We start from the raw sequence: 12,208 nt of genomic DNA on the forward strand, positions 1-12,208 counted from the left end.
GGCATCGACGGTGGGCCCGCCGCATACGGATCGCAGACTCATCTGTGATCCACATCCGACTGACTGTGCATGCACTACTTTTTTGTGGTGCGGAGGCACGGGCAGAAAACCCACGGAAGCACTCCGTAGTGCATCTGATCTGTGCCTTCATTCCGCACCGCACCTCCCGGATTGCGGACCCATTCAAGTGAATGGGTCCTCATCCGTGATGCGGGGTGCACACGGCCGGTGCCTGTGTATTGCGGACAGTTTGCGGCCCGCAATACAGCCACGGCCGTGTGCATAAGCCCTTAAAAGGTTTTTTTGAGATTCAGATACAGATTAACTCCCCTCAGGACAGGTCAGCAATATCAGATAAGCGGGGTTACGACCCTCAGGGCCCCCCTCCAATCAGCTGTTTGAGGATGGTATTTGTTTAAATTTCATCCATTTTGTTGCCACTTTAAAATACTATGGGTTTTCTGTACAAAGACACAATGTAAGAGATTTAAAGGGGTATTCCCATCACAGACCAAATTCTAAAGCTTTATTGGCAGGACCAAATACATTTAGCATTGCCAAAGCAAAACAAAGAATTAACAAGGGGGGGAGGGATTCAGTTTTGGGAATAAGGGAAGGGTATAGGAGGTTAGGGTATTACAGTCCATAAGGGTGTGGAGGATATAAGGGACAGTATGGGGGGCTGGGATATACAGTCCATGGGGGAGGGGGTATAGGGGGCAGTATAAGGAGTATGCAGTATATGCCCCCATTGTCTGATAGGTGCAGGTCCCAGAGGTGGGACCCGCACCTACAACGAGAACGGAGCAAGGAGAGTTGTGGCTGAAGGACCCCGGGTTCCCTGGGGCCCGGCTACCACCAAGTGCTGCTCCCATCGGGTGAACTCAGTTTATGCAGCATATTAAATCAATCACAGACCACAGTGGACCAACCCAGGAGCGTTAGATACCAAGCCCACCATGGGTTGGCCACTCTGGGAGGTCTGATTCTTCGATAACACCTTTAAAAATGGTCATGAGGGGGATCTGTGGAGGGCGCCGTTATGGGGTGGATCTGTGGAGGGCGCCGTTATGGGGTGGATCTGTGGAGGGCGCCGTTATGGGGTGGATCTGTGGAGGGCGCCGTTATGGGGTGGATCTGTGGAGGGCGCCGTTATGGGGTGGATCTGTGGAGGGCGCCGTTATGGGGTGGATCTGTGGAGGGCGCCGTTATGGGGTGGATCTGTGGAGGGCGCCGTTATAGGGTGGATCTGTGGAGGGCGCCGTTATAGGGGGGATCGATCTGTGGAGGGCGCCGTTATAGGGGGGATCGATCTGTGGAGGGCGCCGTTATAGGGGGGGATCGATCTGTGGAGGACGCCGTTATGGGGGGGGGGGGGGGGATCTGTGGAGGACGCCGTTATGGGGGGGGGGGGGGATCTGTGGAGGACGCCGTTATGGGGGGGGGGGATCTGTGGAGGACGCCGTTATGGGGGGGGGGGGATCTGTGGAGGACGCCGTTATGGGGGGGGGATCTGTGGAGGACGCCGTTATGGGGGGGATCTGTGGAGGACGCCGTTATGGGGGGGGATCTGTGGAGGACGCCGTTATGGGGGGGGGATCTGTGGAGGACGCCGTTATGGGGGGGATCTGTGGAGGACGCCGTTATGGGGGGGATCTGTGGAGGACGCCGTTATGGGGGGGATCTGTGGAGGGCGCCGTTATGGGGGGGGATCTGTGGAGGACGCCGTTATGGGGGGGATCTGTGGAGGACGCCGTTATGGGGGGGGATCTGTGGAGGACGCCGTTATGGGGGGGATCTGTGGAGGACGCCGTTATGGGGGGGATCTGTGGAGGACGCCGTTATGGGGGGGGGATCTGTGGAGGACGCCGTTATGGGGGGGGGGATCTGTGGAGGACGCCGTTATGGGGGGGGGATCTGTGGAGGACGCCGTTATGGGGGGGGATCTGTGGAGGACGCCGTTATGGGGGGGATCTGTGGAGGACGCCGTTATGGGGGGGATCTGTGGAGGACGCCGTTATGGGGGGGGATCTGTGGAGGACGCCGTTATGGGGGGGATCTGTGGAGGACGCCGTTATGGGGGGGATCTGTGGAGGACGCCGTTATGGGGGGGGGATCTGTGGAGGACGCCGTTATGGGGGGGATCTGTGGAGGACGCCGTTATGGGGGGGATCTGTGGAGGACGCCGTTATGGGGGGGATCTGTGGAGGACGCCGTTATGGGGGGGATCTGTGGAGGACGCCGTTATGGGGGGGATCTGTGGAGGACGCCGTTATGGGGGGGGGGATCTGTGGAGGACGCCGTTATGGGGGGGATCTGTGGAGGACGCCGTTATGGGGGGGGGGATCTGTGGAGGACGCCGTTATGGGGGGGGGGGATCTGTGGAGGACGCCGTTATGGGGGGGGGGGGGGGATCGGTGGAGGACGCCGTTATGGGGTGGATCTGTGGAGGACGCCGTTATGGGGTGGATCTGTGGAGGACGCTGTTATGGGGGATGTGTGCTATGACACATAGGGCCATGAGGGGGGGGCAGCATAAGACATATAGCATCTTATGCTGGTCCCCCTCATGGCCCTATGTGTCCCCAACTGCGCACATAACTGGCTTTGTGTGTAAAGTATTTTACTAGTGTGTGAAACAATCTCTCTCCTATTGATAACAGGTCCAGCCTCTGTACTCACTTTCACGATGAATGCGGGAGCGAGCTGGCCGGCCGATGCGTGACTGACGTCACTTAGTAACGCTCCTCCCACTTCAGGAAGCAGGAGCGTTACTAAGTGACGTCAGTCATGCGCCGGCAGGGCCACTCGCTCCCGCATTCATAGTGAAAGTGAGTACAGAGGCTGGACCTGTTATCAATAGGAGAGAGATTGTTTCACACACTAGTAAAATACTTTACACACAAAGCCAGTTATGTGCGCGGGGCCCCTTCATATATAATCGCGGCATTTTCGGGTCGGCCAAATCGCCATATCGCATTTGACGATTATCGCGATTCGATTATTTTTTCGATTTATCGTGCAGCCCTAATCCCCAGCAAAGAAATGCATACAATGGAGGATGTCGGCGCGGTCTACATGCACCACTAAGGTATCCTAGACACAACGAAGCATTATGCGGATGAAAATACAATCATATAAATCACCGACAAAAATGCACCAAACGGATATGCCACTGACTATACTGGCTAGTCATAATGACTAGCCAGTATAGTCAGTGGCATATCCGTTTGGTGCATTTTTGTCTGTGATTTATATAATAAGATAATGGGTTGCATCAAAAGTGGCAAAGATGCCCGTGATGAGAACATAGTCCTACCACTTTACAAATCGCTAGTCAGACCACACATGGAGTACTGTGTACAGTTCTGGGCTCCTGTGAACAAGGCAGACATAGCAGAGCTGGAGAGGGTCCAGAGGAGGGCAACTAAACTAATAACTGGAATGGGTGGACAACAGTACCCTGAAAGATTATCAACATTAGGGTTATTCACGTTAGAAAAAAGACGACTGAGGGGAGATCTAATTAATATGTATAAATATATCAGGGGTCAGTACAGAGATCTATCCCATCATCTATTTATCCCCAGGACTGTGACTGTGACGAGGGGACATCCTCTGCGTCTGGAGGAAATAAGATTTGTACACAAACATAGAAGAGGACTCTTTACGGTAAGAGCAGTGAGACTATGGAACTCTCTGCCTGAGGAGGTGGTGATGGTGAGTACAATAAAAGAATTCAAGAGGGGCCTAGATGTATTTCTGGAGCGTAATAATATTACAGGCTATAGCTACTAGAGATGGGTCGTTGATCCAGGGAGTTATTCTGATTGCCTGATTGGAGTCGGGAAGGAATTTTTTTCCCCTTAAAGAGGTTCTCCGAGCTTTTAATACTGATGACCTATCCTCAGGATAGGTCATCAATATCAGATCGGCGGGGGTCCGACACCCGGCACCCCCGCCGATCAGCTGTTTGAAGAGGAGGCGTGCGCCGTGCCAGCGCTGCCTCCTCTTCACGGTTTACCTTCTCGCCGTCGCCTCTGCAGTGGTGAGCAGGTGTAATTACACCCAAGCCTTCCTATTCATTTCAATGGGACGGATCGCTCCAATACAAGTGTATAGGAACGATCCGTACCATTGAAATGAATGGGACGGCTTGGGTGTAATTACACCTGCTCACCACTGCAGAGGCGACGGCGAGAAGGTAAACAGTGAAGAGGAGGCAGCGCTGGCACGGTGCACGCCTCCTCTTCAAACAGCTGATCGGCGGGGGTGCCGGGTGTCGGACCCCAGCCGATCTAATGTTGATGACCTATCCTGAGGATAGGTCATCAATATTAAAAGCCCGGAGAATCCCTTTAAGTGGGGAAAATTGGCTTGTACCTCAGTTTTTTTTTGCCTTCCTCTGGATCAACTTGCAGGATAACAGGCCGAACTGGATGGACAGATGTCTTTTTTCGGCCTTATGTACTATGTTACTATGTCAGAATATTGTGACTGAGGAATAGTTTTCAAAAGGTTTTTATTTTTTTAAAAGTAGTAGAATAAGGTTGTCACTTATTTTTAGTGCACACTGAACGCCGTAAAAGCAAGACCCAAAAAACATTGCTTTGTATGTTTTTTTCCCAGTTTTACCCCACTAAAAGGAGGGGGGGGGGAAAACACACACACACGATATGGCAATGAAACGGCACCATAAAAAAAATCTAATAAAATACAAAATTGAAAATTAGTTTGTCCCTTGGAGTCACCTTCCAAGAGCTATAACTTTATTTTCTATTGATGTAGCCGTATGGGGCTTGTTTTTTTTTGCGGGACAAGTTGTAGTTTTTACCGTTTTGGGGTACACAGAACTTACTGATCAACTTTTATTAACTCTTTCTGGGAGGGCGATGGGAAACAATAGCAATACTGTCACTGAGTAATAAATTCTGTGGCGTTCATTCTTAACATAAATAACAAAACTTTACAGCGATACCAAATATATAGTTTGATTTTATTCAGCAAGATCAACCCTACCAGGCAATATGTCTGGTTTTTATTGGGTTGATTCTGCTGACATCCAACATCCCCCGGAAGCTAACATGGCAGGGACTACAGCGCCCATGTTCTTCGGTGAGGTGTGTGACAGCCTCATTCATTTCCTTTACAGGGGGCCGCCTGTCACAGGTTCTAGGAAATTACATTTGGAGACCACCAATAACTAAAGCTAAATCTGAGCCACTATCCAGTCCCAGTGCTGATGTAGCGGGGGCCACAGGTCCATGGAGAGTGGTAGAGAGTGGCATGCTGGGAGTTGTAGTGTCACACCAGCAGGAAAGTGCACCCCACAATACAAAACACTGGCTGCACTTATTAAAGGTGCAGAACCTTGATTTACACATACTGCCAGGGGCATTCTGGGACTTGTAGTGTGACCCCGGCAACACCTTGCAGCCTCCTACCTCCTGGAGATGCCCTTCTCTGGAGTGCTCTGACCGAGCAGGCTAGTGACGGAAGATTTCCGTTTCGGTCCATTCCTCCTTTTGGACTTCACATTCTCGGTGGGTGGAGAAGGATCCGCTGGAGGCGCCATCACCTCCTCCCCCTCCATGGTGGGCTCAGTTATCAAACGGCGGACACAGGAACGTTTGTCATTCACTCAACCGCCGCGCCGCTGGTTTGAAAAAGCGGAAGTTGGTCAGTAGCCAATAGGATGGCGAGAACGTGGTTGCTAAGAAACGGGCGGGGAGGGGGGGGGCTCGCTGAGCTGCACAGATTCCTTTGGTTGCATCACATCTTTTGTGCACGCGGGCGCCATTTTAGGTGAGGGCAGTGAGGTGTTCTGCTCTGCTTTTAGGCAAGTGCTATTTCCAAATCTGCAGAGCTGCTTCAGAGTGCATTGCACAGATGAAGGTGGTCCTTACTTTGTGTTTTGTTGTTTTTAGAACACAAAATGGTAATGCAAATTACCTGATATTAAAAAAGAATAATCAAACCAAGACCCCCCTAAGCAGGCTCGGACTGACCCACAGGGGAATCCCCCAGTGGGCCCCTATTCTCCCATCCCCTGCACAAGTGGCACATAACATAGTAGACTACTGCACTTCATACATCTATTCAATGTACAGCACCTCCACCAGTCTATGTTCATATAAAAAACATGTTACATTATTTATTATATTAGAATGTATCCGTACAGTGGGCCCCCAAAATACATTTTACTGATGGGCCCTAGGTGCCCCAGTCCGACACTGCTCCTAAGTGTTCCTCTTTGCTCTTTCTGATCATAATATTGACCCAGAAAGTGTTTCTCTGGTTCCTCTCTGTCTATTTGACTCCGTCTTGTAGATTATTCAATTATTTAATGCAGTTGGGATTTTCAAAATTTCGTAAAAGAAAACTATTCAATTGTATAAATATGCAGGAAAAAAATGGATCTTTCACACAATGAACCAAAAGTGTCCCTCGTTGACCATCCAAGTAGTTGGGAGGTATTGCAGCCTTCGGCTTCCAGCATGCACACTTAGGGCTCATGCACACGAACCGATTTTCTTTCCGCGTCCGTTCCCTTTTTTTTTTGCAGACCGTATACAGAATCATTCTTTTCAATGGGTCCACAAAAAAAAACAGAAGTTACTCCGTGTGCATTTAGTCTCCGTATGTCCATATAGAACATGTCCTATTATTGTGCGCATTACAGACAAGGATAGTACTGTTCTATCAGGGGCCAGCTGTTCCGCAAAATACGGAATGCACGCATATGTCATCCATATTTTTTGCGTATCCGTTTTTGCAGACCTCAAAATACATACGGTCATGTGCATGAGGCCTTACTGGAATGTTCTTGTAACTCCCATAGAAGTTAAAGGAGGATTCTGGGAGTTGTAGTTTCAGAACAGCTGGAGGTTGCATATCACTGTTTTAAGGGCTCACGTTTTAGCTTTTTTTTAAAAAACACCATGAATTGTATTTTTTTTTTTTTTACAAACCTTTATAAAAAAAAAAAAAAGTCTAAAACATGCCCCCCAATGCCCAGGCCCCTCATATAGATTATACTAACCCCGCTCCCCTGCACCCACATCACTCCAGATCCCCGCACAGTCGCTGCATCTCCCCGTTGCGAGAATCAAAACATCCAGCGACAGGGGGAGCAGCCAAAAGTAGGCTACAATAGGGACGAGCTTCCCTAGTGACGCGGGTGCAAGGGTAAGTATAACCAATATGAGGGGCCTGGGCATTGGGGGGCATGTGTTAAACTTTGCATAGCCCCTTTAAGCATCTGAGAAAACACAAATAACTGCCTCTAAAACCCCCCCCCACTTGAGTCGGTGACCTCACCGGACTCCCTGTAGGTGGCATTCTCCGCCTAGCATAGTGTTGTGTAGCCAGATACGTCACCAGCTCACAACAAACAGGCCTTGTCCTGCACGATGAAGCACAAGGCAAGGGGAGCATAATAGCAAGTTAAGATGCTCCTCTGCTAAGGGCTCATTCAGACAGCTGTAGGAATGAGTCCGCATCCCTTCCTCATGTTGCGGAGCCATTCATTTCAATGGGGCTACAAAAGATGTGCATAGCACACCATGTGCTGTCCGCATCCTTGGTTCTGTTCCGTGGCCATATATATATATATATATATATATATATATAAAAAAACGCATGTCCTATTCTTGTCCACAATCACTGACAAGAATAGGCATTTTCTATTATAGTTGCAGCCATGTAGTCCGCAAATTACGGCATGCAGACGGGCCAGTATCTGTGTTTTGCGGATCCGCAAAACACTATGGTCACGTGAATGTGCCCTAAAGGAGTGAAGGGAAGCTTATGTCCGGGTTCAGCCCTGAACCTGGAAACCCCCTTTAAAGTATCAGCACCTGACCTGCGTGCCAGCACTGTGCTGGGAACAGGACTGCTGATGGAAGATTCAGTGTCATCAGTATCTAATTGGTGGGGGTCCAACACCCAGGACCCCTGGCAATCAGCAGCACTCTCAGGAGCTTCTCACAGTGCCATACATTGTATATCAGTTGTGCTTGGTATTGCACGGAGCCCCATGTACTTGAATGGGGCTGAGCTGGTCCTAGGCCACATGAACGATCAACTTGACGCAACTGGCCTAGGAAAAGCAGCGAGAAGGCCATGGCTGCCTTCTCAAACAGCTGATCGGCAGGGGGTTCCAGTTGTCAGACCCCCATCAATCAGATGCTGATGACCTATCCAGAGGATCGATCATCAGTATAAAAATGTCTGAAAACCCTTTTAAGTCTAGATAGCTTAGGGTACTTTCACACACTAGCGTTAGAAGAATCCGGCAGGCAGTTCCGTTGCCGGAACTGCCTGACTATCCGAAATCTGTATGCAACTGGATATCTTTTTCTTCCGGATACGGATCCGTTAGACTTTTGCATTGAATTACCGGATCCGTTATTCCGGATGATACTGGAATTCTTCTCCCCCCCCCCCCCATCTAGAAAGAACTGCGCATGCGCAGACAGGAAAACCAGATCCGGTATGTAACAGAAGTCCTCGGTATGTCTGTTGCAATATTGTGGATTTTGGGGTACTTAATGCGTATTTTAAAAATATTTGGTTTTACTGTCTGGAGATGATTAGATTACCTACAGTGTCTAACCTGATTATCTCCAAGGCAGAGGGGAGCTATTGTGTGGGACTGTCCCGGATTGTGTGATCATTTCTATTGGTGTGTGTTTGTAACGCAGTTCTCCATCAGGTCCACGGAGAAGGGTCCCTTCCATGGAGACTTGTATATAAGGCCAAGGGTGGCACCAATAAATGTTTTTCTTACCCTCAACTAGTGTTATAGCTGTTCCCTACATCACTACTAGCTCTTGTAAGAGCTGCACTGCTACTGGAAATCGCAACTCAGCTTGGAAGTCTCAGGAGGAGCTCTACAGCACCACACTGACCAGGGCAGAGCGACATCACCAACAGTTAATACCGTTACTTGGTACCAGATCCGGAATTAATACATTTCAATGGAAATTAATGCCGGATCCGGAAAGTGCAGTAGTGTTCTGGGATTTTGGCTGGAGAAAACCCACAGCATGCTGTAGTATTTTGTCCGGTCAAATACCATACAAGGGACAGTATATGATGCATGCTGAATGGATTGCTTTCCATTCAGCATGCATTAGGACAAACTGGATGCATTCCTTTGCAGTATTGAGACCCTTCACCAGATTTCAATACCAGAAAATAACTAGTGTGAAAGTACCCTTAGTGGAGGTATAGTGCACCAGCAAAGCCCTATAATGTACCTAGTTGGGAGGGAGAAAATGGTCTGGACTATATATTCTGGATGGCCTACAAGCAGTATGCTAAACCAGCAAACTAAATACTCTTTTCCACTGATCTGGGAGTTCCTGCAGGTTTGGCTGTTCTCTACTTGGGTCTGTGCAGTGGTTCTGGTAGTGTAGACCTGGGGTCTGAAGGGTCCTGACTTGCTGGAGTACCAGACCCCCATGGAATAGCTGAACCCATCTTACAACTGCTCACCATTTAGGCACAAAGGCAGAGAGAGCACTCAGTAGTATGCAGGAGGCAGGGGAGTGAAATGCTGTACTTACCCCTCCTCCTGCTTTCTTTTCTCAGGTCCTGCACTGCGGTCTGATGGGGGTCTGGAGGTGTCAGACTAATTGGGGTCTAAGATGTCTGATACATCATGTGTTTGGTCTGAGATGGGGGGGGATATTCTGACATGGGGGCTTGACAGTGGTTTAAAGAAACTCTGGTCTGGGAAGAGTCTTAAAATTATATGTTCGTCAAACTCTACAGAGAGAAGAGATGGCTGAAAGAAATCATGGTGGTCTGGTCTGAAAGGAGAAGCTGAGGCAAGAGACTAACTACAGAGAAAAGATGGCACTGGATGTAAGAGGTACATATGTGGGGCTGTATGACCCTTTATGTGCTCTATGTAAAATTTTTCAAGCACATCTAAAGGGGTTGTCTGCTTGTTTTGTACAAGTTCTGCCATCTGCTCACCACTGCAATTGTTCCGATGAGCAGGTGAACAGAGGAGAAAACAGCTGTCATAGCACTGCCTTCTCTTTAAACCGCTGATCGGCAGGGGTGCTGGCTGTCGGACCCCCCTGCAGATCTGGAGGGAATGCGTTAGGTTGAGAATTTGGCATGTAGGCGATTTCAATTTACCTCAGGCAGGATAAAGGCTAGGTGTTCGCCAGCCCCTGGCCACAAAACACAGAGCAAGGGAAAAGAGGAAGGGGGCCATTTCACCTCAGGCAGCAGAAAAGCTAGAATCAGCCCTAATCATTCCCCCCCCCCCCCCCCCCCATCATCATGCTTGGACTGGCCCACAGGGGTACAGGGGAATACCCTGGTGGGCCCCTGAGCAAGGTGGGCCCCAAGTCTCCCCACCCCCTGCACAAGTGGCACATAACACATTAGATTTTCTGCACTACATACATATATTCAATGTACAGCACCTCAACCAGCCTCTATTCATATAAAAACGTGTTATTTTTATTATATTTGAATGTATCCATACGGTGGGCCCCCAAAATGAATTTTACTGGTGGGCCCTAGGTACCCCAGTCTGACACTGCCCCCTATTAAGCATAGACAGAGGCAGCAAGTCCAAAGACTCAGTTGTATCAAAGGCCAAGTTCACACTTCATTTACCATCAGTTATTGTGAGCCAAAACCAGGTTTGGGTCAAACACAGAACTGGTGTAAATCTATCCATTATACCTCATCTCTGAGCAGATTTCACTACTGGTTTTGGCTCACAACTGATGGAAATAACTGACCAAATAACTGAAGTGTGAACTCCGCCTAACATGCACAAAGGCAATGAACTCAGATTGTTCAAAGTCAGCCACAGGTTCCCAATATAGACACCACCCAAACCCAGGGCCTCAATGGAAGACTAAATGCCAGGGGCCCACTAAAAACGTACATATTTACTGGAGAACCTAACATTCCTATTCCTCCAAGCTCAACGTTTCCAAATCAGTTAAAAATGTTTTAGGGTTGATTCATACTGCCCATTTAATGGATCTGGCAAGCTGTTCCAGTAGAGAGTCTTCCAGAGTTCACCAGATCCAGACTGGATGATACTGCCATTTACTGCCTATAAGATTTTGATTAGTAGTGTCCAGCAATATCTGGCTGGGCCATAGCCTGTGAATTCTGGCAGGCTTTTCTGTCAGAATAGTTAGGAGTTCTAAACCTACCCCAGGGGTGTGAAATAAAAATAAACTTGAAGGACTAAAGCAGGGGGGCTTGATCTACTTGTCCTGATACAAAAAATTTTTTTTAAATCAAAACCATATTTCAATTCACCACCACACTTCCTTATGCAGGGAGGTGGCTGGCTTGTGTTCCAGTCTTTGTGGTGTGAAATGACAGTTTAGTCCTCGTTCACACCAGATAAAGTCCAGAATGCACTACATCACGGCTGTCTCACCATGTTGTGTGGCAGGAGGGGGTGTGACAATCCATTGAAGTGAATGGGCACTGTAGCCACAGCCGCAGGCGATCAGATGCATGGGATCGCAAGGCACAATTATGCCTGAGGTCTGGTCAAAATGCTGCTTGCAGCATTTTGTTTGGACTGGACCGCAGGGCATAATGTGCCTTGCAATCCTGTGCAGCTGATTGCATTGCATCCGTTGGGCATGGTTATGGTGCCAATCACTTCAGACTATGCCCCCTCCTGCCCCACAATGTAGTTAGCCGGCAGCAGTGCAGTGCATTCTGGACAGAATCAGGCCAGAATGAACTGCCTGGTGTGAATGAGGCCTTAATGTGATCACAGCTCCCTGTCAGAGGTAGGGTGCCAGGAATGTTTCTACAGTGTTTGCATTGGTGGGCAGTGCGCCCTCCCCCCCTCCATCATTGGTGGCAGCAGTTCCGATCGGAGTCCCAGCAGTGTAATGCTGGGACTCCGATCAGTTACCATGGCAGCCAGGACGCTACTGAAGTCCTTCTGCCATGGTCCGTTACTCAGCAGCATTATACTTACATGCGCTGTGGCCACCCGGTGCCACTTCTTGCAACTCACAGGTCTGTGCGGCGCATTGTTTATGCTTATAGCAATGTGCCGCACAGACCTGTGAGTTACAAGGAGCGCTGGGCAGCCACAGGCATGTGAGTATAATGCTGCTGAGTAACTGACTGTGGCAGACAGGACTTCAGTAGCGTCCTGGCTGCCATGGTAACCGATCGGAGCCCCAGCATTACA

General features: G+C 49.3%; 1 protein-coding gene across 1 annotated transcript in view; it reads right to left on the bottom strand.

Annotated features, from left to right (window-relative positions):
• Window positions 1–5,645, bottom strand: part of NET1 (neuroepithelial cell transforming 1) — a 52,834-nt gene extending 47,189 nt beyond the window's left edge. The window contains exon 1 of the mRNA XM_040413383.1: window positions 5,445–5,645. Within this exon, the coding sequence (XP_040269317.1) occupies window positions 5,445–5,593 (149 nt within the window). The 5' untranslated portion in view covers window positions 5,594–5,645. The remainder of the gene's footprint in view (window positions 1–5,444) is intronic.
• Between the last annotated feature and the right edge of the window lie 6,563 nt (window positions 5,646–12,208).

The sequence above is a fragment of the Bufo bufo genome, chromosome 1, assembly GCF_905171765.1.
Source record: "Bufo bufo chromosome 1, aBufBuf1.1, whole genome shotgun sequence".
Classification (NCBI taxonomy): Eukaryota; Metazoa; Chordata; class Amphibia; order Anura; family Bufonidae; genus Bufo; species Bufo bufo.